The sequence below is a fragment of the Medicago sativa genome, chromosome 3 (genome assembly GCF_051527215.1).
Source record: "Medicago sativa cultivar Bolivia chromosome 3, Bolivia_mono, whole genome shotgun sequence".
Taxonomy (NCBI): Eukaryota; Viridiplantae; Streptophyta; class Magnoliopsida; order Fabales; family Fabaceae; genus Medicago; species Medicago sativa.
In genome coordinates, this window is record NC_140751.1 from 29,343,731 (window position 1) to 29,371,127 (window position 27,397).

General features: G+C 36.8%; 1 protein-coding gene, 1 non-coding gene and 2 pseudogenes across 2 annotated transcripts; 3 read left to right on the forward strand and 1 right to left on the reverse strand.

The window, feature by feature from the left end:
* The window catches only part of LOC146936980 (putative disease resistance RPP13-like protein 1), a 114,509-nt pseudogene that overhangs the window by 64,318 nt on the left and 22,794 nt on the right, over window positions 1-27,397 (forward strand).
* On the forward strand, window positions 743-6,594 carry LOC146936984 (uncharacterized; annotated as a pseudogene).
* On the reverse strand, window positions 8,433-8,539 carry LOC146936985 (small nucleolar RNA R71). Its single transcript, XR_015033683.1, has one exon. It is a non-coding gene; the product is annotated as a small nucleolar RNA R71 (small nucleolar RNA).
* Window positions 14,937-16,271, forward strand: LOC146936986 (F-box/kelch-repeat protein At3g23880-like). The gene has a single exon (XM_085757752.1). It carries the CDS (start codon window positions 14,938-14,940, stop codon window positions 16,123-16,125), a length of 1,188 nt encoding a protein of 395 aa, XP_085613878.1. The 5' UTR covers window position 14,937; the 3' UTR covers window positions 16,126-16,271.

The window sequence follows — 27,397 nt, forward strand, 5'->3', positions numbered from 1 at the left end:
TTTTTTTGCCAAATTCTGATGCATGTCAATATCTAAAATTAATCTTACAATTAATATACAATGAATTGGATTCCTCTAAAAAAAAGAATTGGATCGTAAAAAAAGGAATAAACCAACAATACTTCTTTACTAATTAGGCATAAATTAATCTTACAATTAATATACAATGAATTGGATTCCAATAAAAAAGAAATTGGATCGTAAAAAAAATGAATAAACCAACAAAGCCTATACTTATTAGGCGTTTCACAAATCTTGATTACCAAGTTTAAAGTTTTTATTTTCTTTTAAATTCATTTGATTCATTTTTAATAGGGAGTGTTATGGTAATATCACGGCACATTAGTGTACATTATTTTTTCATAAAAGATTTTTACCAAACAAGTTAAAAAAAAATTAGTAAATATGGTCAACATATTTTTTATTTCATATTAAAACTTTCCTAATTAGGGTGGCCTAAGATGTCATGTGCAAACGTGAATAGGCTTATATTGGTTGTATAAAAGTGTCTATTGAGTTTTCCACTATCAAACTGTCATTTATTGTTGTGGTTGCCTATTCACTATTACAATAATTATGAAGCAGCAGTTAAACTTATGCGTTTCTCAATACATTGGGACCAGTATGCTATAATCTATCCAAGTGAATTATGTAGTAAAACTTCTGATTTACAGATATTTACCATTTTTTCACTCCATCTACTTCCCATGGAATGACCTCTGCAACATATGACTTTGTAATCATGTCTGAAAGAAATGCTGGCGAATTGATGCCTAACAAAAGGCAGAAGGTTTTGAATAATCCATTGTCTGACATTACTAACGGTGATCAATCTGAACTCTTTGCTTCATTATTAGGCGTTTCACAATACAGGTTTTTGATGTCATTCTTTTCTCCTCTTGATTACAGTTGTTACACATCCTACAATTCGAAGACTAACACCAGTGAAATCTGGAAAATACACCCTTAAGCATTTACCAAATTCACATGTGGCTGATGATATTTATGGAGCTGAAAAGAAAAAACAGATACACCAGATGGAATGCAGCGAAAATGGGGAAGATCCATTTGTTCCCAACAATGCACACGGTAATTGTTGTTCCCCCACTATTTTATATGTCCAATTTGTGAACTGTACGTGTGCATTAGTCATATAGTACAATAGGCAAGGCTTGGAAATTACTCTGATACACATGCTTTTCAAACAAGCAGAAATCCTACTGGATACAATCGACAAGTTTGGAATAGATCCAATGGAAACAGAATGCAATGAAAATGGCGAAATATATGAGATACCTGACAATGATTGTGGTAATTACTTTATATATTGAACATCGAATTTAATAAGTTAAACTACCTTATCGTTGAAGTGTTTATATCAGACTTTTTACAAAACTATTCTGACATATTTGTTTCCAATATAACAGTCTCTATCACTGAGAATTTTCCAGCAAGCACATCTGTACCTTTTGACAGTGTTTTTAATGAATATGATAATGAACATTTATTCGAAGACTGCGATGAGAACTATAAAGACTGCGATGAGAACTATGAAGGCGGCGACATCCCTTTCAATGAAATTGGTATTTACTCTTTATTGTTTGCTTTTCGACTTTGGCCGTATTATGATTGAGCCACTTTTTATGCTCTAATTACTTATAACGAAACATAACTTAATGAATATATGACCAGCAGATGATGTCGACAGGGACAACGAAGAGGCTGATGCAAACGACATATGTAAGTGTAATTGGGAAACACATTATATAGAATTGGCTCATTACTACAATATTATTGTTCCTAAGGGGACCTCTATGCATTTCACATTGTCATGTTATCATTCTATTCAAAGTTGTTGTAACACTTGCAGCGTACTTTCAAATTGGAGAGCCGCGTTTTACATGTCAATGGTGTGGGGCATTAATGTGGTACGAAGAGAGGGTCTGCAAGCAACGTCATACATCAAATCCGGAGTTTTCAATGTGCTGTATGCAGGGAAGGATAGAAATTGCACCGTTTAAAAGGCTGCCGCAACGACTGTATGATTTATATCATAAAAATGACAGAAAAAAGCAAGTTTTTCCTAGAAAATATACGATCATTCAATTCCATGTTTGCATTTACTTCAATGGGGCGGACTATAGATACAACAAGGAATAATGGCAAAGCTCCACCTGTATTTGTGCTAAATGGAGAGAACTACCACCGTATCGGAAGTTTGCTCCCAAATGACGGTGACCAACCAAAGTTTGCTCAGCTGTATATCTACGATACAGATAATGAAATTCGCAATAGAATGTCGTGTGTTAGGTAACTTTGTGTATGATTTTTTTTTTGACTGCGTGTTTGTCATGCTACAAGACATTCTTATATTTGATTTGATTTTGCTCCTACTAACCTATTCGTTATCTTAATGCAGCATGGAAGATGATAGAAACTCATTAAAAAGAGATTTAGTCAAAGAGATACGACATATCCTCGACCGATCAAATTCATATGTCAAGTCTTATAGGATGGTCCGTGACAAGTTATTGGAAAACAATGCTCCGACCATAAAGCTGCGAATTCTGGGGAAGAGGGGTTATGATGGTAGACGTTACAATTTGCCCACTGCTTCCGAAGTGGCAGCTTTGGTTGTTGGCGATTACGATGCCGCTGATTTTGAACGAGACGTTGTGGTCGAAGAACGATCAGGTTTGCTTAAGCGTATATCGGTATTTGAACCATCTTACTTGCCTCTGCAGTATCCTTTGATATTTTCAAGAGGTGAAGATGGTTTTCGTAGGGACATCAAATTTAGCTACAGACCTAAGAAGAAGCCTATTAATCGAACATACGTTTCAATGAAAGAGTGGTTCGCATACAAATTACAGTAGAGAGATATTTTGCATTCACAGTTGTTGTTTTCTAAGCGTTTGTTGCAGCAGTTTTGTTGCGACGGTTTTAGTATGATAGAGTCATGGCGATTAAAGTGGTACAGAGATCATCAGAAGGAAGTCAGGGCAGACATGTACAAGGGGTTGGCTGAAGCAGTTCTTAGAGGAGAAACAGGTCCGGCCAGTGCAGGAAAGCGAGTGGTGTTGCCTTCTTCGTTTGTCGGAGGGGCACGATATATGATACAAAATTACCAGGACGCCATGGCAATATGTGGATGGGTGGGCTATCCTGATTTGTTTATAACCTTCACATGTAACCATAAGTGGACGGAGTTAGTTGATTATCTCAAAAAGCTTAATCTCAAGCCAGAGGATCGACCAGATTTAGTCAGCCGTATTTTCAAAATAAAGCTTGATCATCTAATAAAGGAGATTAAAAAGGGAAAATTTTTTGGGAAGGTTAAAGCAGGTAATTCTTTTTCATGTGGTTTTGCCTGTTTCTAATACAAATATCATATATGATTGCATTTGAATTTATTTTTTTAATTTTTATTTATGTGTATACTTTTTTGAATGTACATATGTATTTATGGACATTCAAAAATTCCGTTTTAAAATGTTATATTTATTTATATGATTAGTATATACCTGATCACATTTATTTTTGTGCTTTTCAGTCATTTATACTATTGAGTTCCAAAAACGAGGTCTCCCTCACGCCCACATCTTGGTTTTCCTACGGCCAGAATGTCGAATTCTTCATCCTAACAACATTGATAAAATTATATCGGCAGAGATCCCTGATAAAGACCGTGACCCTCAACTCTACAACATTGTTACGTCTCTCATGATACATGGACCCTGCGGAAGGCAGAATAATCAATCGCCATGTATGCTGAATGGTAAATGCACTAAATATTTCCCCAAAAAATTTGTTGACACAACGGTGATTGATTCAGACGGTTACCCTGTGTATAGAAGAAGGAACAATGGTGTATCTATAAAGAAAGGTGAATCTTTTGTTGATAACAGATATGTGGTTCCCTACAACCGTAAATTATTGTTAAAGTATAATGCACACATAAACGTTGAATGGTGTAATCAGTCCCGGTCTATAAAATATTTGTTCAAGTACGTTAACAAAGGACATGATCGGGTGACTGCAACATTTTACCAAGGCGGTGATGAATGTTACGACGAAATTAAGATGTACTACGATTGTAGGTACCTCTCGGCATGTGAAGCAGTGTGGCGGATTTTTTCATTTGATATCAATTATAGAGAACCATCTGTTGAGCGCTTAAATTTCCACCTAGAAGGTGAGGAACCAATTGTTTTCGAAGATCATGAGGACTTGGAAGATGTAGTAAAAAAACCACACATTCGTGACACTAAGTTTCGTGCGTGGATGGAGGCAAACCAAAAGTATCCCGAGGCCAAGGATCTAACATATGGCGAGTTTCCATTGAAGTTTGTTTGGAAGAAAACAGAGCGTAGATGGTCACCAAGGCAACGAGGGCTTTCTATTGGACGGATTCATTTTGTGCCGCCGGGAAGCGGTGAAAAATTTTATCTAAGGACCCTGCTGAATTATGTAAAAGGTCCAGTTTCTTATGATGATATCAAAACAGTTGGAGGTGTTAAATACGACAGTTTCAAGGAAGCATGTTTTGCTTTGGGCCTATTAGACGATGACAATGAATTCATAAATGCTATCAACCAAGTCTCTTTTTGGGGGACTGCCGATTATATGCGTCGTCTTTTTGTCATATTGTTAGTATCAAACCAATTGTCTCGACCAGAAGTTGTTTGGGAGAAGACTTGGCAGCACTTGAGTGATTATATGTTGCATCGTCAAAGATTGGCATTGCGTGTGCAAGGTAAACACATTTATTATTGAATTATTAGTTTTTTACACTTAGTTGATGTTATGGACCGATTGTTGTCAGTAGGGTGATATTATGTTAAATAAAAATTTATATGACCACTTTATATATTATATATGACATGCAGATTTGATATTGGATGACGATCAATTGAAAAGCTATACGCTTGCAGAAATCGAGAGATTGTTACGGAGTCACGGCAAGAATATGAAGGAGGATTACCCAACAATGCCTTTGACTGATGTGTCCCTTATCCATGAGTCACGGAATAGGTTGATATATGATGAGATGAATTATAATCAGCGTATTCTTGAAGAAGAGAACGAGCGGTTAATGGCAACCATGACATCTGAACAAAAACATGTGTATGACAAGATAATGGCGAGGGTTGATGCTAAACAGCCTGGAATTTTCTTCCTATATGGTTACGGCGGTACCGGAAAAACATTTATATGGAGAGCATTGTCATCTGCCATTCGGTCAAGGAAAGAAATTGTATTGACAGTTGCATCCAGCGGTATCGCAGCCCTACTTATACCTGGAGGAAGAACAGCCCATTCTAGGTTTGGTATTCCTATAATCGTTGATGAAATTTCAACTTGCGGCATACATCCTAAAAGCCCGTTGGCTGAGTTGATATGTAAGGCAAGCCTAATTATTTGGGATGAAGCGCCAATGATGCATAAACATTGTTTTGAAGCACTTGACCGAAGTTTGAGGGATATTCTTCGTGTTCAAAACGATGGAAGGAATGATATCCCGTTCGGCGGGAAAGTTGTCGTGCTCGACGGTGATTTCAGACAAGTTCTTCCAGTGATACCAAAAGCCAATAGACAAGAGATGTGTAACTCATCAATCAATTCTTCATATTTGTGGCGTTTTTGCGAGGTGTTAACATTGTCAACCAACATGCGCCTTTTACATGGTTCTTCAAGTTCGGATATTCAAGAGAGGAAAGAGTTTAGTGAGTGGGTCTTGGGCATCGGAGACGGTACTATTGGAGAAGAGAACGACGAAAATATACAGACAGAAATTCTAGACGACCTACTTATACATAGCTCAGGAGATCATATTGCTTCCATTGTTGATCACATTTATCCATCGTTGCTAGATAACATGTATGATCATTCGTTTTTCCAAGATAGAGCTATACTAACTCTGAAAAATGTCACGGTTGAAGAAATCAATGAGTATGTAATGTCTCTTATACCTGGAGAAGAAAAAACCTTTCTGAGTTGCGATAGTCCCCTTGGTAAAAATTCATCAGCTACCAGGCCAGATGACATACACACACCTGAGTTTTTGAACACAATTAACGCATCAGGTATCCATAACCACAAGATAAAGTTGAAGGTTGGTGTTCCTGTCATGCTTCTACGCAATTTAGATGCTACAGCTGGTCTTTGCAACGGTACTCGATTAATAATAACGAAGATGAGCAGATATGTGCTTGAGGGCAAAGTAATAACTGGCAGCAACATTGGAGATATAGTTTATATACCAAGATTGTCATTGAGTCCATCAGATACAAAAATTCCATTCAAGTTTCAGCGTCGACAGTTCCCTATTTCGGTTTCATTTGCAATGACAATCAACAAAAGTCAAGGTCAATCGTTGAAACAAGTTGGAATATATCTTCCTCAACCGGTTTTTTCCCACGGTCAACTATATGTTGCGGTGTCGAGAGTTACATCAAGAAACGGATTGAAGATATTATTGTTGGATGAAGATGGCAATTGTATGACCACTACATCAAATGTAGTTTATAAAGAAGTATTCCGCAATTTGTAAGGATGCATCAACGCTGTTGGTGTCTTACGATAATTTTTCACATAAACAGGTATCTGCTGAACTAATAATTAATAGAAATTAACATTGTTCTATAATTTTTCTCGCAGTGGTTGCAGCTGATATATTAAAATTTTTGTGTGTTTGTCCAGGACATTATTGCTATGAATGACTATATAGAGGCTGCTATTTCTTGGCTGATGATGAGTCATAGATAGTCTATTTTATTGCTTTATTTAGTTTAGTTTTATTTAAGATTTGATTTGATTTTATTGCATTTTATTTCCTTTTAGAATATTTTACTTTAAATTGTCTTTTATTATATTTTAGGAACGAATATATGGTGGAAGGTGTCTTGGAGCAAAAGAAAGAGGACTGGAGCAAATACAGTACAAGAATACGAAGATACGAGACAAAAATATGTCTCTACCAAGTCAGAAGCTTGGCACGGCCCGTGCCAACATGTGGCACGGCCGTGCCACCCTCCAGGACCACTTTTGCTGCTTTTCTTCAAGCCCAAGTTACTCCGTTGCAGCTTTACTGTTTTGCCCTTATAGTAGCTTAGTTTCTAAGTCAATTGTAAAGCTATAAATAGAGTAGCACTCCATCATAAACATTCATCTTTTGTTCTTGGAATAAAAGTTCACTTTTATATTATTGTTGTTTTACTTTATTGCTTTCTCTCTTCTTCCCCCATGTCTACAATGAACGTTAGTGAGTAGACACTTCTTTGTCTTGGGATTGTTGGTAAGTCTAATGACATGATCCTAAACAAACCAAGCTTAAACCCTAATTTCTATGTAACCCTAATTTCTAATCTAGATTCACCGTCTTAACGTGGATTAACAATTATCAAACTGTGGAAGCGAAAGCGGAGGGTTTGATAATCGTTAATCCATCATCCCAAACATCAATTCATAAAGCGAGAGCGGAGCTTTGATGTTGTAACAAGTGAATCTAGACAATAATTGCAAAACAGTGAAATAGTCTTTGCAATTATTGAGACAAAGAGTAGTTTCAATCCTCTATGCATCTTCTAGTAATCATGTCAGTGAAATAGGCTTGGTTACTAGAAGTAAACTCTCACCGGACTTTCATCGGAAAGGTGAGGGGCTAAGGGAAACCGGTCTTTAGAAATTAGTGTGTAAACCATAAAATTAGATGTTTAAGTCTTGTCTAGTGAAGGGTTTGTTGTTATGACAAACCAATAATCCCAAGGCTCTTTTATTATTATTGTTATTTATCTTCAGCAATTAACCCCCTATTTCATAATCTTTCTTCTTTTCTAATCATTCTCTAAAAGCTAATTGAATTCACAACTCCCTAGCGGAACGATACTCTTCTTACTACTATTACTTCGATAGGCCGTGCGCTTGCGGTTTGGCTCTATCAAGTTTTTGGCGCCGTTGCCGGGGAGTTGTTGCATTTTGATTAACTTTTTTTTAACGATTAGACTGAAAAAAAAAAAAGAAAAAAAACTTTTTTCGTTATTTTATTGTGTTTCTTTTTATATTTCTTTCAAAAAAAAAAAACATATATATATATATATATAATATATATTATTTCCTCTTTTATTATTATTTTACTTTTATTTAAAAAAAAAAATCTTTTGTTTTATCTTATTTTATTTTATTTTATTTTATTTTATTTCTTTCTTTCTCTATTTCTTCTTTTTCCTTTAACTTCTTGGGAAGATAATAACGATATGACTAAGGAATGCTCTCTCAAAGAGTATGCAATCCCATCTTCAAATGAGTCATATGATGCTATTGTGTACCCAACGGTTGAGGACAATTTTGAAATAGAACCTGCACTTGTTCACTCATGGCAACAAATGAACCAAGTTTTTCTTGCCCGATTCTTTCCCTATGCTAAAACCGTCCAATTAAGGATTCAAATCACACAATTCACTCAAAAAGATGGAGAATCTCTCTACGATGCATGGGAGCGTTTCAAAGAAATGCTTAGACTTTGTCCCCATCATGGTTTAAAGAATTGGCTTATTATTCACATTTTTTATAATGGTCTTTTGTATACCACAAAAATTTATGTTGATGCAGCTGCAGGTGGAGCTTTAATGAACAAGAATTACACAGAAGCATACGCCTTGATTGAAGACATGGCTCAAAATCATTACAAGTGGACCGACGAGAGAGCCATCACTAATTCTTCACCCTCCAAAAAGGAGGCAGGTATGTATGAAGTCTCTAACTATGATCACCTTGCCGTTAAGATTGATGCATTAACCCAAAAATTTGAAAAAATAAATGTTAGTGTCATCTCTTCTTCTTCTGCATCTCCTTCTTGTGAAATTTGTGGTGTATTTGGCCATTTTGGCATTGATTGCGAACTAGGTAGTGTTGTTAGAAGTCCTAAGCAAGTAAACCATGCTCAATATAATCAAGGGTTTAGAAACAACCAAAATTTTTTTCAAACCCCTCAAAATCTTTTTGGACAACAAACAACACCACCCAGTTATGCAAACAACCAAAGAGTCCCTCAAAAATCCAGCTTGGAACTTTTTTTAGAAAATTTTTGTATAAATCAATCCGAGCAGCTCCAAGAGATTGAAAATCAAACTGAATTTTTGAAGGACTCTATTGCCAAACTTACATCAACAGAAGACTCCATAGTTACTCACAGTAAGATGCCTGAGACTCAGACTTCTCAAGTACCCCAACAGGTGGCTACTTCCTCACAATCCTCCGAAGTCCTCCTAGACCAAACCGAAACCAACCCCAAAAACCATATAAGTGCTATTACTCTTAGGGATGGTAAACAATTAGAGGACCCCGTTGTGAAAATTAAGAACAATGAAGGAGAGATAGGGAGTGATGAGCCTCAAAGTGTGAAAGCCATAGGAGAGAATGAAAAGCCATTCGTTTCACCATCTCATGAGCATGAAATTCCATTAACACAAGGGTTTGATGAGTCCAAGTTAGATGAGCAGTTTATGAATATTATTGAAATACTTCCAAACAAATTGCCTCCTAAACTTAAGAATCTAGGAAGCTTTTCCCTACCTTGTGTCATAGGATCTGAAACTATAGACAAAGCCATGTGTGATTTGGGAGAGAATGTTAGTTTGATGCCATTGTCCCTTTCTGAAAGATTGGGTATAGGATAGATAAACCACTTTCTAACCGTCAAGCTAATGACTCTAAACGAGCGCTTCGTGGGAGGCAACCCATGAATTTTATTGCTTTTATTTTTGTTTTGTGTTATTTTAATTTGTTTTGTAGGTATTTGTCCAAATATGATGCAAAAAGGGGAAAGAAAGTTGAAGCCATTGACCAGAAACCAAACCAAAAAAAAAAAAAAAAAAAAATCTCAAAAAAAAAAAAAAAAAAATTTCTTCCCTCTTTTTACAGAAGCTTGGCACGGCCCGTGCTAATGTTGGCACGGCCGTGCCAACCTTTCACCCAAAAAAAAAAAAAAAAAAATTTGAAAAAAAAAAAAAAAATTATTTTTTTTTATTATTTATTTTTTTATGTTATTCAAAACAACCTCTTTCATTCTACCTCCATAACTCTCTTCAAACTTCACCAAACCATAATCTCTCCACCAATCTTCATCAATAAACTCAAAAACCTTATTTAAACCCCAACCCCATCACTAAACCAACCATTCGCACACAAAACCCTAACCTTCACCCAAAATCCACACCAAATCAACTAAGGTCAATTGGAAGAAGAAAGGTAAGTAGACTGAAGACTTCAGAAGTGGTGCAACCAAGAAGCAATCAACAACTCATAATCATGGGATCCAAATCAAGGATTCCAAGCAAAGAAATAGGTACAATTCTCTAATCTCTAGAACTATCTATGCTTGCAGGTACCCTGATGATTAATGTTATGGATAGACTAGCAATGGATGAACATATGATTAGGCTGTTGAATAACACAACCCTGTGCTTAGGTACCTTCAAAGGGTTATGGCTTGCACCACATAAAGTAGGAAAGAGGTAGGAATGAAGAGGATTGATGAGCTGTTGTTGTGGGCTATGCTTTATAACCATTCTATTAACATTTGCTATTATTTGCATGATTATCTTGTTTCAATTGTTAACAAGAAACAGGATGATTAGAGTGATATAATGGTAGGTGGAATCATCACTTTTATTGCTAGGAAGTTTGGGGTGAGTGTGAATTAAAGGATCAAGAGGATAGAGGGGAACTATTATCTAGACTTATATACTACTTTGTCCTTCCTTAGAACTCATGACCACAATTACCAATATGAATGGAAAATTATTAGAGCTTATTGTTTGATTATTCTATCTAATCCGGACTTAAATAATTCGGAGGTGGTGGAAAATTTGCTTTATGTTGGTACTAACCCACAGGTACATAATGATGGTGATGATGGTGGTGATAGAGCGGAGGTAGGTGCAAACTTGCACCATGAACAAGAAGCCGGTGGAAGCTATAATGATGAACGGCGGGCATGGATGCAAACCAAAGTTCACAGAATAAAGCACCGAGCAACAAAGACAAGGTGTTGAAAGAACCAATGTCCAAAGGAGCAATCAAATAAATGAAGAAAACAATCAAATGCTCCGAAACATGATGCAACACCTTCACCTCCAAAGTCCACTATGGACCTCAATAAAATTGTGAGCTTTCCTCTTCCTCTACTCTTCTCTATTCTAATTCTTCTTCTTCTTCTTCTTCATCTTCTTCTTCTTCTTCTTCTCTTTTCTTTTCTTTTGAATCATTGAGGACAATGCTTCTCCTAAGTGTGGGGGGGGGGGGGGGGGGGGGGGGGCTAATAAAGTGTCTAGAGTCGTAGTGTTCCCAAACTCCCTTGAACTTTATTCTTTTGTTTTGTTTTTATAGCAAGAGGCATGATTAGTAGCTTGTTTTTAATGTAAAATATGGCATAAAAATTTTTGTTTTGTCTCTTCTTTAAAAGTTGTTTCTTGTACATGAAAGTAGTTTCTTGTGTTTCTTGTGTTCTTGCTATACCCACATCTTGTTTTATTGTGAAAAATCTCCAATGAGAAAAGCACCCAGTTGCAATCTTTGAGCAAGTGTATGAATAGGTATTTTAAGGAACACGTTCTATCTTTAGTGTTAACTTAGACCCTTTAAAGTCTTAAGAGTAAAAGTAGTATAAGTTTGTGTGGGAAAATTAATCAAATTGTTCTTAATTGTTATATTCTTATTAATTTGTTAATGTTAAATGGGGCAGGAGAATGGCACCAACATATGGGGGAAAGGACAATTACATCCTAACTTCCTAATTGTGGTTGTGACTCCTTAATTTGAACTTAAAGTGAAACAAATTCATCAATGCTAGGGGGAAAGGACAATTACATCCAAAAAGACTTCCTACGCGGAGATGAAACAAATAAATAATTTTGCAGCACTGCTTAGGGTGATTTTGAATCTAGGGGGAAAGGACAATTACATCCGAGAAGACTTCCTACGAGGATAGATAGCCCCTAAGCATCTGCAGCCCCTTGTGCTTAATTGTTAAATTAATTCAATCTTAACTTAAATTCCCATCACTCTTATATGAAATGAAGAAAGGACTTTTCTCGGTTACTTTAGCATTAAGGATAGAAATATTCCTCATAATATCTGTCTTATACAGGAGCAAGAAAAGGGTTGGACTGCACACACACACTCACTTGAGACTTGATGTTGGGTAGAATAGGTTCATGAGAAGTGTTTGAAGTTGTAATTAGTGTACTTGAAGCAAAGCCTTTCTTTTGAGACATTTGTTCTTAATATTGCCATAATCAAATCTTTTGTTGCTGCTATGTCTGTTGCCTTTTGCTTGAGGACAAGCAAAGATTCAAGTGTGGGGGAGTTTGATGAGTCATAGATAGTCTATTTTATTGCTTTATTTAGTTTAGTTTTATTTAAGATTTGATTTGATTTTATTGCATTTTATTTCCTTTTAGAATATTTTACTTTAAATTGTCTTTTATTATATTTTAGGAACGAATATATGGTGGAAGGTGTCTTGGAGCAAAAGAAAGAGGACTGGAGCAAATACAGTACAAGAATACGAAGATACGAGACAAAAATATGTCTCTACCAAGTCAGAAGCTTGGCACGGCCCGTGCCAACATGTGGCACGGCCGTGCCACCCTTCAGGACCACTTTTGCTGCTTTTCTTCAAGCCCAAGTTACTCCGTTGCAGCTTTACTGTTTTGCCCTTATAGTAGCTTAGTTTCTAAGTCAATTGTAAAGCTATAAATAGAGTAGCACTCCATCATAAACATTCATCTTTTGTTCTTGGAATAAAAGTTCACTTTTATATTATTGTTGTTTTACTTTATTGCTTTCTCTCTTCTTCCCCCATGTCTACAATGAACGTTAGTGAGTAGACACTTCTTTGTCTTGGGATTGTTGGTAAGTCTAATGACATGATCCTAAACAAACCAAGCTTAAACCCTAATTTCTATGTAACCCTAATTTCTAATCTAGATTCACCGTCTTAACGTGGATTAACAATTATCAAACTGTGGAAGCGAAAGAGGAGGGTTTGATAATCGTTAATCCATCATCCCAAACATCAATTCATAAAGCGAGAGCGGAGCTTTGATGTTGTAACAAGTGAATCTAGACAATAATTGCAAAACAGTGAAATAGTCTTTGCAATTATTGAGACAAAGAGTAGTTTCAATCCTCTATGCATCTTCTAGTAATCATGTCAGTGAAATAGGCTTGGTTACTAGAAGTAAACTCTCACCGGACTTTCATCGGAAAGGTGAGGGGCTAAGGGAAACCGGTCTTTAGAAATTAGTGTGTAAACCATAAAATTAGATGTTTAAGTCTTGTCTAGTGAAGGGTTTGTTGTTATGACAAACCAATAATCCCAAGGCTCTTTTATTATTATTGTTATTTATCTTCAGCAATTAACCCCCTATTTCATAATCTTTCTTCTTTTCTAATCATTCTCTAAAAGCTAATTGAATTCACAACTCCCTAGCGGAACGATACTCTTCTTACTACTATTACTTCGATAGGCCGTGCGCTTGCGGTTTGGCTCTATCAGCTGATCAATATGAGAGTGTACTTATAACATTGAAGGCAATAGAATGCATTTTAATGTCACACATGTTGCTGTTGCGTTAATGGTAAATACTGCAATATTATAATAAAGCATCTAAATGATTATTTAGATGAAGGATGTTATACATGGAATCCCAGCTGAGTGATCCTAGCAAATAATCCTTTATAAATCAAAAAAGATACATCGTTAGTGTAGTTTGTGTTTAATCAAAATTCTCAATGGTAATTAATTGCCAAGTTGCTGAAAAACCATCAAAGTATACATGGTTAGTGTATAGTTTGTATTTCTGTTGTATATCTGTTGAGTGAATGATAAACTCCCAAAAATTTTCTTGAGTCAACCATTGCAAAAAAATAGGAAATGAGATCAATTGATATGCTTGCTGTGGTAAATCAGTTTTGGTAGGCCAAATAAATAGGAAACAAAATCTGATCTTATTTTTCAAAAGAAATTGATGTGGGGAATGAAATGATGACCATGTTTTATGGAAGATTTTTTTTTTTTTTTGCCAAATTCTGATGCATGTCAATATCTAAAATTTCCTATTTATCTTCCTGTACACACCATAAACACTGTTATTTGCCTATATTGCAGGTAAAATTTGATTTCATCTTTTTCCTAGCTTTGGAAGGAACTTTTTGGTGATAACTTAGTGCTGGTTTTTCCATGCCATTCCAATTGCCATTCCAATTTGCAACATTATCCCACCTGTTAAAGTTTTTGCTATCATTTCCATGTTTTTTTATGTATGTCGTTAGCCGTTGCGTCTCCACAATTGTCCAGGATTTTGTCTCTTTGGTGGCAAGCTTTAAGTTGCTTTTATCTATTTTGATGAATTTACTAGGTGTTGCAATTTTATATGGAAAGCACTATTGCAGTATTATTTTGATGATTCTGCATTTGTAATTTCGTGAGTACAAAATTGCAGATTGAACTGATGTCAATTATCTTGAATGCTAATTCACCTTGCTTTCATATCAATTCTATTTCTTCCAAACCGATTTATAATGGTATTGCAACTATATGGAATTAAACTGTGCTTCTGAGGTCTTATGCTTTTTTTGTCACATGCACATGGTTACGATTATTAATTGCCGTTGGAGGTTATCGAGGATATTATATTTATTTACGGTTCTTCGACAGTAAGTTACGTTATAAATACCGTGGCGTAGTCAACCAAAGATGTTAGCAGAATCAAACAATCACCATATTGCCAATTTTACATTGATTCAAATACATTTTTAACTTTATCTGACCCGTGCGGCAGCACGGGTAGACGTCTAGTTTAGAGTAAGGGATGCGATCAGAACCCTTTTTTCAGAGAAAGGGAGTCTACAACGACGCACACACATTCAGAGATGGCTTCGTCAAGGAATCCTTTGCCCATCCTAACATCACCGCCACCTTCACTCTCTTTCGGCAATTCAGTCCACGCGCCGCCTCTGCCCACCCTTCCATTTGACGTCATTCCGGAAATCCTTTGTTTTCTACCTGTGAAGTTTCTACTCCGGTCTCGATGCGTATGCAAATCCTGGAACTCTCTCATATCTGATCCCAAATTTGCCAAGAAGCACTTTTGCATGTCGTCTCACCATTACTTCATAAGCTGCAGCATATCCCCAACCAAGAACATATTTAGAATTTACCCTCTCGACTCTCTTTTCACAAAAAGAGCCGCTAAACAAGATGTGTTTAAGTATTCTCCCAGCCATTGTCTTGGATATAGTCGTGTAATGCGTTTTTATCGCTCTGTTGGCTCTTGCAATGGCATCCTTTGTATTGCAGACACCAATGACAAAGGCTTAATTATATTGTTGAACCCTTCCATTAGAAAATTCAAGGAGTTGTCCCTTTTTGAAAGACCACAAACTGCAATGTATAGTAAGGTTAAAATGACTGTTGGCTTTGGCTATGATTGTTGTACGGATAATTACAAGGTGGTTGTTCTTATGCCGTACAAGATGCGTGTCGGAAGTCATGATTATGTTTACAAAACTGACGTGAAGATTCATATATTGGGTACCGATTTTTGGAGAAATACTCAGGAGTTTCCTTTTGGTGTTGTCCCAATTGGACAATCTGGAAAATTTGTGAGTGGCACGATTAATTGGTTAACCTCTATTGATCTTGAGCGAAAAAGTCCTCGCTTTATTGTTTCTTTTGATTTGGAAAAAGAGTCTTTTCGAAAGGTTTTGCCTCCTGATAATGGAGGGGTAGATATCTTCTTAGCCTTGGGTGTGTGGAGGGATTGCTTGTGTCTGACTTCTCGTGATGATACCTACTCTGTAAAGCATGTTTGGGTCATGAAGGAGTATGGTAATAGAGAGTCGTGGACTAAATTGTTCAATGTTTATTATATGGGAGATCCTAAACATAGCGTAATTGGTGAGCCATTATATATTTTTGAGGATAATCAAGTGCTGCTGAAGTTTCCTGGGTATTTAAAATTGAAGTTGATTGATTTAAGGAATGATACTATTACATCTATTCAATTTGATAACAGCCCAGAAGTCTGCACTGAGAGTTTGATATCACCTTGTTCTTAATGTTAGGATCTAGTGCTATATCACTTGAGCATGAAATTCAATAACAACCTATAATATAGTTTTTGTTTATGTTATTATTTTGTACTTGTTTTGATTACTGGTGACTTTGATTAATTAATGTTTGATTGATTTTGCAGCTGGACAAATTTCTATTATTTTAATTTCTATATATTACTTTTTTTTGGTTAGAATATTTTGTTCTTTCATCATGCATTACATTTTATATAGTTCACAATCATGCATTGCGATATTAATATATGGTTTGTCATTTAATTTTTTATTATCCTAATTAGGGTTTAGATGTTTTGCAAGGTTCAATTATTTTTTTTTCACATGTTTGCACAACACATAATGAGCTGGGAAAATCAAATTTTATACCGCATGTGGATCAAATTTTATAGTTAAGAGTCACGCTGGTTACAAAGTGTATATAAAGAATTACAAAGTTATAAGAGTGTTAAAAGAACCTCTCAAAGTTACTGTGAGAAAGTTCTAGTTTTTTCCCATTCTAGTTGTTGCAAAATTTATATTAGACTTATTTCATGTGGGAAATAATTGTTCAAATATGCAGCATGAGATAGAGAGTTAGAGACTATTGGCCTTCCACTTATGTTCTAATGTGAACTTGATTGGGCTTAGTTTTGACTTTGCTTATAGGAAAGTCTTGAAATTTTTCGTAAGCTAATTGGTAATATCTTATAGTGGAAATTTGAATATCTTTCTGAAAATGGGGAGTGATGGAAAATAAATGATTTGAGGATGAAAGACTATATATATGTGGAAGATTGATTTTGCAAGTAATAGGATTTGCTCATAAAGGAATGAAGAGTGTTGAATTTACAGCAGGACTTTAAGATTGGACTTTTTTAATTCTCCGGATACTGTTTTTGAACTTCAATAATTGACCAATGAGTTTTGTTGTGAGGAAATATATATATATTTTTTTTGTGATTTCCATTTGGCTTCAATTTTTGGAATCGTTGAAGATGTGTTTGACACTTCAAGGAAGAAAGAGCCAACCTTCTTGTAGTTTCTTGCTTACCGATGTTTTCATTATGAGCTTTCTAATTCTCTTCAATAATTCAAAGGTGAGGGATTCTTTTTTCGGTTATGATGTAAAGGAATGTTTAGGCAATGTATGGCGTTCTTCTTTTGATGGAGGAAAGCAGAAGGATACTGCATTCCATATTTGCAGCACTGTTTTGATGCCGCATTTGAATCAGGTCACGTTAATTGTGCAAAGACACAAACACATACTTTCCTAAAAAAAAAAAAAATCTTTATCAATGAAGAAACAACAATAAAAGTAATTCACCCGATGCAACAGAATCAAATTCCCCAGAACAGCCAATAAATTCAATTTGCAACACAAAAAATACCTGGTTCCCACAAAAAAGTAGAGAAACAAAATTGTAGTGGAAACCAATATACATTGTTATCAATTTGCAATACAAAATACCTGGTTCCCACAACAGTGGTTAATAATACAGCAAACAAATCAAATCATGTAAATTGAAAAATACCATATTAATTGGAATTCAAATATACATTGGTGTAAGATGCTTTCAGACATGTTAGGTACTAATAAGACACACTAAAACTTTCTGGCCAGTTCAGATCAATTTCTAAGATCTAAAGTATAGGTCATCAACAAATAATCATAGATTGTATGTAGAATAAATAAATAATCAGGATACAAATTTCTTTCCTATATCACTTGATGATCTTGGCACCAACTTACCAAGGATAATTTATTAACAAAAATTCTATTCACTATATAAATTATCTCAAGTTTATATGTCTATCACTGTTTAACCATTGTTATAAAAAACGCGATTTAAATCCCAAAATCCTGGTTTTCGTGTTTTGTGTAGCATTAACGATTCAAATCCATAGCAAAGTCCCAAAAATAGGCAAAATCCTATCAAAATCGCACAAAAGCGTGAAATCCGTTCAAAATCACAGGATTTTGAAGGATTTTGTTCATTTTTTGAAAAGGGTCAATTTTTGACCCGGTTCGTAAATTGACCCGATTGAATCCATGTCCCGGTTCTATAAATACCCAAAAGGCCAAAATTTTTCATTCTTTCAATAGTTTTCCCTTCATCTAGTTAAAGATGAACTAAACCTAACTAGTTACACTTTCATTTATGTATATGTATTTTGTGTACTTTGAACTTTAATCATTTATGACTATATGCAATTTATAACATATATTTAGCATTATTTTTGTTTTTGTAGAATCCTCGATTTTGATTGCGATTTTATGAGTCCCGACTTTGCTATCCTATATCGATTCTACAAAAGTCCTTGAGTAAAATCATTCGATTTTAATTGCGATTTTACGAGTACCGATTTTGTTACTCCCTTTCGACTTGAAGTAAAGTCCCGATTTTGACAACCTTCCAATATAGCGCTGCAGAAGATATGGAAAGTACAACAACCAAGGAAACAAAATTTATTTCAAAATCACACAATGTAAGATGGAACGATAAAACAACTTACCGTCATTGAGGGGCGATCAATGACTCTGAACGAATGGAGACAAACTAGATGACGTAGGTCGTGACAGTAGGCAATCACAGTGGATAAGAAACAAAGATGCAAGCATGCAAGGAAGAGGAGATGCGATGACACACGGTGAATGCGCACAAACCAAGACCTAGACGCCAACAACAGTGCTGGAGCCAAATAAACAATAAAGATCGCTAGGTAAATACTTGTGTAAACAGAGGCAAGCAATTTAGCCCTGTTATACCTTTGTAGAAACAGCCAATTTTATTGATAAGCTATACCTTGTATCAAGGAGTACATAGGAAAGCAATAAAGATAAATAAAGATGAGAACAAAACCCCATAATCCTACACCAAGAAATCAATAAACAAGTAAAGGGACACTGTAAAGGCCCTGCTATTCAACTGCAGACCCCGCAACACATCCCAGTCCACCAGAAACGTACAATACAGCCACTGCACAGATTGCAACTGCTCCACAGTAATGCTTCAAACCCAAACACGACATTTATCTATTGAATCAGTCTACCTGATTCCAACACCATTCGTAAAAAAAAAACGGAAACAAGTTGAGTCTTTCAAGGCTCTACTTCCAAGACAACATCTTAATCCCATCAATAATTTGGATAGTATCCTTGGTAATATTTTTGAATATCTTTTCGTTCCTAAACTTCCAAATCACCCAAAACGGTGCAATGCCAAATGAGGAAATAACCATGACAAGAACTCTTTATTGAAAGCAAAACATGGACAAAGTTATACATACATTAGCCAACATGAAACAAGAACTCTTAATATGTGTAAGAAATTTGCTTGACTTCAAACCTTTTTTGGGTTTATTTTTCCTTTGCGTGCTCATAAAATTTCAAGTTATGGCAATGTAACCCTTTTACGATACTCAACAAGAGCCCACAGTGGAAAAATATTTCTATACATAGGATAATGCAACATGCAATTTTTCACGATTGATCCCGTGATTTCCTGTATCAAATATACACAAACATATTTAGAAATCGAAACGCAACCATGAGATGTGGAGCTCTTGCTTTCTCAAAACATGCATTCCTACGGTTTCTCAAAACAGAAAACTAAGGAAAACCAAGCACAAAAACAAAGGAAGAAAGAATCATCAGAGCATTACCTGTTATGATGGATGAACTAGACTTGAAGTGAAAAAGTTGAAGGTTCGGAAATGCTTCGCCTTTGAAGGAACTCTTGGAAAACTCTCTTAAGTTTTCGAGAAATGAAATGTTGTAATGTTCCAAACAAACGTTTGAACTATTTATACTTATTTCATAGAACCTCCCAAGGATTGCAAGGCCCCACTCTGGTGCAGCCCTTCACATGCAACTCTCCCCTCAAGCAGCATGCCTACGATCCTGATTATCCATCCAAGGGATCTGATCACTCGTAGCAGTTCTCTAAACATCAGGATTAAATAAACGGTACTGATGACACCTTGGAAACACAAACCAAGAACACTCTGCAGACTATAGGTACTCAAGTACTGTAATAGCCATTACACGTGTCACTTAGAAACCAAAGGTCATGTCGCCTCAGTCTTTCCCTCGAGATGTGGGCAATAATTGCGGAATGACTATTGACCAAACTTCCTGACGAGGAAATCTTTCTTTCTGGATTAAGTCAACCGAGCACTCACATGCCAGACATAGCCCACTCCATTGATGAACTCGCTTGGTTAGGGAACAAGGGGGTTCAGAGGAGCGCGTCCACGCACTTGCTTGCACAATTCTCACGACACTCATTACCACAAATGCAAACGGTTCATGGATTCAGATGCGTCTCCATATCCGTCAAACAAGCTCGACTTACTCTCAAGCGGAGAGCACATAGAAGCAAACTTCCTTTCTACGACCGACCACGAACAGCCAAAGATGCCCGCACTTAAGTTACCACTCCTCGTCAGGAGCAACGACTTAGGGGGCTACTGTTCTGGACCGGCCAAAAGGACCTTTGGCCCATTTATATAAAAGGACCACGTTTGGCAACGGCACTTGCGACACACACCTTTTCCGCGAAGGGGTGTATGGAGCGAGCGAGACCGGTTCAAACGAACCACAACGTCTCTCTGCACGTTCATGCAATAAACTCTCTAGCGGTTACAATTCCCACGATTTCGTAACCACCAGAGCCAGGTGTGCCATTACAACGGCTCCGCAGCCCTCCACCTCTATATATTGGGGATTCACTGCATTCCCCAAGGTAGAATCTAACTCTTCCTCTAAACCCTCACTCTATGATCTCTACTTACTTGAGCGTCAGAGTGTCTGCAGGTACACACCCCTCATTCGCTCCAAGAAGCATTCTGACGTATTCGACCACCATTCAATAATAAGTTATTATTAATCGAGTACCGTTGCAAAGACCAGCTGTAGCATCTAAATTGCGTAGAAGCATGACAGGAACACCAACCTTCAACTTTATCTTGTGGTTATGGATACCTGATGCGTTAATTGTGTTCAAAAACTCAGGTGTGTGTATGTCATCTGGCCATTCATGAAGAATACTTGAGCGTCAGAGTGTCTGCAGGTACACACCCCTCACTCTATGATCTCTACTTACTTGAAATGCAAGTCATTTGAATTTGTCTCTGATCAATTGCATCTTTCTCTGCATCTTATTTCAAAGTTATTTGCAAAAGTCATGAAGAAGGGTATTTTAGTCATTTCCTGCATTCAAACTCATTTTAGTCCTTGAAGGTTGTTTGGATCTTTTCAATTGGTTTGTATAAGTCCTTGTTTCAATTCCATGTCAAAATCCATTTCAAAAAATTGCATCTGAGTTATTTTGAGTCAGTTTAGCCCCTAGGGGCATTTTAGTCATTTCCTGTGTTAAAACTCTGTTTAATCTCTAAAAATTGTCTCTGAGTCTTTCAATTTGATTGTATAAACTCTTGCCTTAATTCCCTGTTAAAAAACCATTTTAAAATTGCATCTGAGACATTTTGAGTCATTTTAGTCCCTGGGGGTATTTTGGTCATTTCACACAAAATTTTGGCAGAGAGAGGTTACTTTGAAGTACCTCATTTAAGTAATTGGTTCATTTTAGTCCATTTTGTGTTTTTATTGGTTTCACTTTACGTTATTTTCCATTTACCAATTTTAATTCAATTTTATTTTAATTTTCATTTTAGTCCTCCAAGTCTTAAAAATTGCATTTTAGTCCTTTTTTATTTTTAGTTTCGTCCTTTGACCAATTTACATTTTAGTCCTTTAAGTCCAATTTTTGTTTTTAGCTTTTTATTTACAGTTTGGTCCCCAAAGTCTTAGTCAATTGCAGAATGGTCCTTCTTTTCAAATTACAGATTAGTCCCCCAATTTCCAGAAATTGCACAAAGACCCCAAAGTCCAAATTCGAATCACACAAGTCCAGTACAGGTGTCACAAGCTCATTGGCCCAGAATATCACACTTGGCCTATAAATAGAGGCCAACTCATCAATGCAACAGAACAATCATCAATCACAACACGCCAACTCATCACAATCACAGAAACAGAATCACACATTCTCTCTCTTGACAGTTACGATCAAAAGCCAAAGAAACCCAGAAATTCATCTCCAATTCATCAAACCCTAAATTTCCAGAACAAAGAATTGAATCGAATTGAAGCTAATTCGTTGCAGTTCTCAGAGATTCGAGTTCGAATCTTCATCATCGAACTGAAGGAACTGCAATCCAAGCACAAATTCAAAAGAATAGTGCGATCACAGTTCAGAGAGGTGAGAAGAAGAGAGGATCGAAGCAGAATCACATTAGTGAAGAAGAAGAAGAGAATAACTGATTTATTTTCAGTTCAAGAACTTACCAGAAGCATTTGCAAGGATCTTTTTTGTTCGAATCTCCAATCAAAACCAGGTAATCATCACAACTTCTTCGTTTTTCATCGCAAAAAGCTCAACGAAGGTCTATAACACAAAATAAACGGTGAATCATAGTGGATCCACGACATGGAAACATTTTTTCTTCGAAAAACTTTAAAAAGATTCGAAAAAGATTAAAACCGAAACCCTAAAAATGTAATCTGTGAAGATTCACCGTTTATTTTGCAAATCCAAGCACATATTCATAATCAGTGTAGAAATTAGTTCAGGTTAGGGTTTTGTTTCAAGAGTTTCGAAGAAGATTTGAAAACGTTGAGACCGTAGTTTCAAACTTAGATCTACGAAGATTCACCGTTTGTTTCGTAAAACTAAGTCCAGATTCATAATCAGTGTAGAAAATAGAACAAGTTAGGGTTTAGATCCATAAAGATCAAAGATGTTTGAGATGTTGCCGGAATCTGGAATTCACGGCGGTGACAATGAAGATTTTGATGAATCTTCATCGTCTCCAGCCGTTTCATTCCAGAAACCTGCGGTGGAGAGGTGAACGGAGAAGAAGAGAGAAGTGAGAGCTTCTCTCACTAGAATAAGCTTAGAGAGAGAAAGAGAAGTGGGAAATGGCCTTGGACCAGCCTGTTGAGCATATAAAGGGCCTTGAACCAGACCGGTTCACTTGAACCAGTCTGGTTCACCCCTGAGCCTTGAATCTCCACCATTGGATCTAGGGTTGATCCAATTGGATCAATCCAACGGCCTCTGTGCTTCCCTGGTGATCCAGGTCCATTTCCCTTTGGGCCTGGGCTTCTTCCTTCGTTATTCCTTTGTTTTTTTGCTATGTACACTTGTTTTCTTGCTGTTTGAACCCCTGCATGCTTATTTTTGTACTATAAAATTCCCTAAAATTTCACACATGTTCTTGATGATTTTTGTGTGGTTCTTGTGCCATTTGTTTACAGGAAAACTTGATAAAAAATATTGACACATTTTCTTGCTTATTTCTTGAATCTTGTATTAAAAAACCTATGAAAAATTGCTTAATTTCCTTTCTAACTCTTGAAAATATTTGTGGTCCATACTATGTGATTTTGTGAAGTTTTTACCTATTGTTTTAAGTGTGTTTTGCTGCATGTGTGAATAATGATCAATTGCTTGCTTTGCAAGTTTTTTTGTTAGTGGATAAATAGTGTAAATATGCCTAAATTCACTTCAAAATGCAAAGCTTATCATATTGCTTGGATTCTCATTCTAAAACCTGAGTTTATGCCTTTAAAAAATATGTTGAATTGTGAGAATTATAGGCCATATGATTCTTGCATTTTTGTGATTGAATTTTAGCTATATTTTGCATTGTTTTGGCTTTGTCTTGTGTTGATTTCTATGCTCTTGTTATAGTATCTTACTTGCTTTATTTTCACCATATCACACCTTATGCTACTAACCATTTCATTATGTTTCATTCATCCATAAGCAGCTCATCCTCCATCTTATGTTCCTAGCTTTATTACTTGCACTTTAAATTTTGCCAATACTTAGTATGTAAAGACTTAGGAATTTTTTGTAATTTTCTTAAACATTTTCCAAATAAACCTTGGGATCCAAATTCCCATTGATTTTCCCTTTCTTTTCTTATATAAAATCTTAATGAATTTTAATCATACTTAGACCTTTTTGCAAAATAACTAATTCCACCTCACCTCTTCTAAATCTCATGCCCTTGAGGCCTCTTTTTATTCTTCAAAATCCCATTTTCAAACTTAAAATCAACCAACAAAAACAAAAACATTTTTGGAAGAGAACTACGATGGATTTGATCCCTTAAAAGGGTACGTAGGCAAGGGACCAATATTCCTTCAATTCAAATAAAACAAAAATTCAAAACATTCTTCTCCCTCCAATTCTTCACTTAGTAAACTCTTAGGTTTATATAAACATTTTTCAAATAGCATTTAAAAATCAAGCGCGTGCGTAGAAAGTAAAGACGGTTCCTATAGGATACTATAGTCGTTATGGGTGCCTAACACCTTCCCGTAGCGAAAACAACTCCCGAACCTCGATTCTCAAGGGTTTTGCTTATTTTTCCCTTCCCAAGAAAAAATGAGATATCAAAGGTTAGAAAGGTTCAAACTTAATCAATGTTTGACACCCGAAAACCAAGATAAAACAGCTGGCGACTTCACTGGGGAGATTCGAGAGTTACACCTAGTCTTTATTTTTACGCTTGCGCTTGTGTTTTTACTTGCTTCTTTTACTTGCTTTCTTATGTGAATAAATGTTTACTTTCTTGCAAACGTGTGGGGGTGAGAATATCAAAGCCCTACCCCCGGGCTGAGTGAACTTAGGATTTAGGGGGGGATATAATCGACAATTCAATGCGGGGGTTACCTCGTGTATTGGATTATGCGATCAATCCCACATAGCTGAGGCATTTTGGGGGTGATGTTGTCGGCGCGTGTTGTCGCGTTTAGGCACTTTGCTTCTAATTGTTCTATGACGCTATGAACCGTAGATTACCAAACCCATCCATGGCCATTTTCTAGGATGTAGTGCGGAGGCTAAACCGAGTGTTTTTCTCGTGTTTTAGTCGTCACGCGATACTACACTCAAGTTAGACCTTCTTACGGATAATCATGGAGCGAGTGTTTGTCTCGTGACACCATGATATACGTCGGAGAGGTTGCAACTTGGGAACCCTTTTAGAACCCGGTTACTATTATACTAAAGCCCTAGTTTCACCGGACGTCGTGTCCACCCATGACTCCTTGGCTTTAAATCCAAACCCTCCATGTTTTCTCCGTACTTGAAAGTGAACATGCATACATGCATAAACTTTTTTCATGCATTTATCGAAGGGCTTAGACAAATTGAATTTGTAAACATTGTAGGAATAGGGAAGACTAAGTCCTACAAGTTCAAGGAAGTGGATTTGGCTAGTTTGAGAGGTTTGGCACTCAAGATCGAGGATCCAACCGGTTTCCGACATCGTTATGGGGATTTACTTACTCTTCTCCGGACTAATGTGGATGAGAAGCTTGTGCACACTCTAGTGCAATTCTATGATCGGAACTATCGATGCTTCACTTTCCCCGACTTTCAGTTGGTGCCCACACTCGAGGCTTATTCTTGCTTGATAGATCTACCTATAGCTAAGTGGGTACCTTTCACGGGTCTTGAGCATCCCCTTACTCCATTGGTTATTGCTAAGGATCTTCATCTCAAAACCACCGTTGTCTCCAAGAATCTTGTTACTAAGGCTCGCATCCGAGGGTTCACTTCGAAGTATCTACTTGAGAAGGCCAATCTTAAGATCACTTGTCAGGACACTCTTGAGGCTATTCTTGCACTACTCATCTATGAGCTTATCCTCTTTCCAAATCTCGATGACTTCGTGGATATGAATGCTATTATGATCTTCCGCTCCAAGAATCCGGTTCCTACTTTGTTGGCTGACACATATCATGCTATTCATGATCGATCCGGCAAGGGTCGTGGATATATTCTCTGCTGTGTGCCTCTCCTCTATAGGTGGTTTATTTCACACCTTCCGAAGTCTTTCCATGATAATCCAGAAAATTGGAGTATTTCACTGAGAATCATGGCTCTCACCCCTAATGAAGTGGTTTGGCTCACTCCCGCAGCTAAGGTCAAGGAAATTATCTTCGGTGGTGGAAAGTTTCTTAATGTACCTCTTCTTGGTACCCGGGGTGGAATCAACTATAACCCGGAGCTCGCTTTGCGACAATTTGGTTTCCCGATGAAAGAGAAGCCCATCTATCTTGCTACATCTCCTTACTTCTTCAATTACTCTAATGCTCCCACAGGAATAAGAGAGGATTTCATAGATGCTTGGACCAAGCTTTGAAAGAAAGAGGTGAAACATATGGGTGTGAGATCCGATATTGCTCATGAGGCCTATACTCAATGGGTGATAAACCAAGCTGAGAAGATTGGCATGCCTTACCCCGCCATGAGATATGTGTCTGCCTCCACTCCATCCATGCCTTTGCCTTTACCTTTGCCTACTCAGGAGATGTATCAGGAGCATCTAGCTATGGAGAGCCGAGAGAAGCATCAGTGGAAGACTAGATACTATGAGGCTGAGAATTTGATCATGACTTTGGATGGAAAAGATGAGCAGAAGACTCATGAGGTCTTGACATTAAAGAGGGAGCTAGCCAAGGCTAGGAAAGAGATTGAAGAAAAGGACAAGTTGCTTATGAGGGATTCCAAGAGGGCTAGGGGTGCCCGTGACTTTTATGCCCGATACTGCAGTTATGAGTCTGAGTCTGAGACTGAGGATGATCCTTCCACTTCCTATGCTTGAGGATTTCTGTTGATTGTTTCTAGTTATTGTTTATGTCGTTTTACATTTCAAAGTCTATCCCTTGGCTTAGTATTTCAAAGGGAATCATCTTGTAAGACCTGGTGATGTCTACTTGTTTCGTCCGGATATGTTAGTTAATGTTTCCATTGTTTAGTAATGTTTACAAATTTCTAATTTGTCTAAAACCCTTCGATAACACAAAAAAGAGTCTTTTTGCATATGCATTTACACATTTCATGCATCATATGCATTCATTGGTCACAAAAACTCCCCTTGTGCTCATTACCTCCTGGTTCTCCTGCCGCAGGCTGAAAGGTGGCTCGTGCTCGTAAGACTTACCAACCAGATAGAGTTCATCACACAAGATTGTACAAGAGAAGAAACATGGCTAACTTTGAAGAAGAAAACGCTCAGCTCCGTGCCGAATTGGCTACTATGAAAGAAGACTTGGCTAAGGCTCATGACACTATGTCTACTCTGATGGCTGCACAAGAACAACCGGTCACATTTGGTCCGGTCCTTACTGAAGTGGTGCCATCCATCCCATTATCCACTGTGACTTATGATGCTCGGTTTGTCATGCCCAATGGACGAC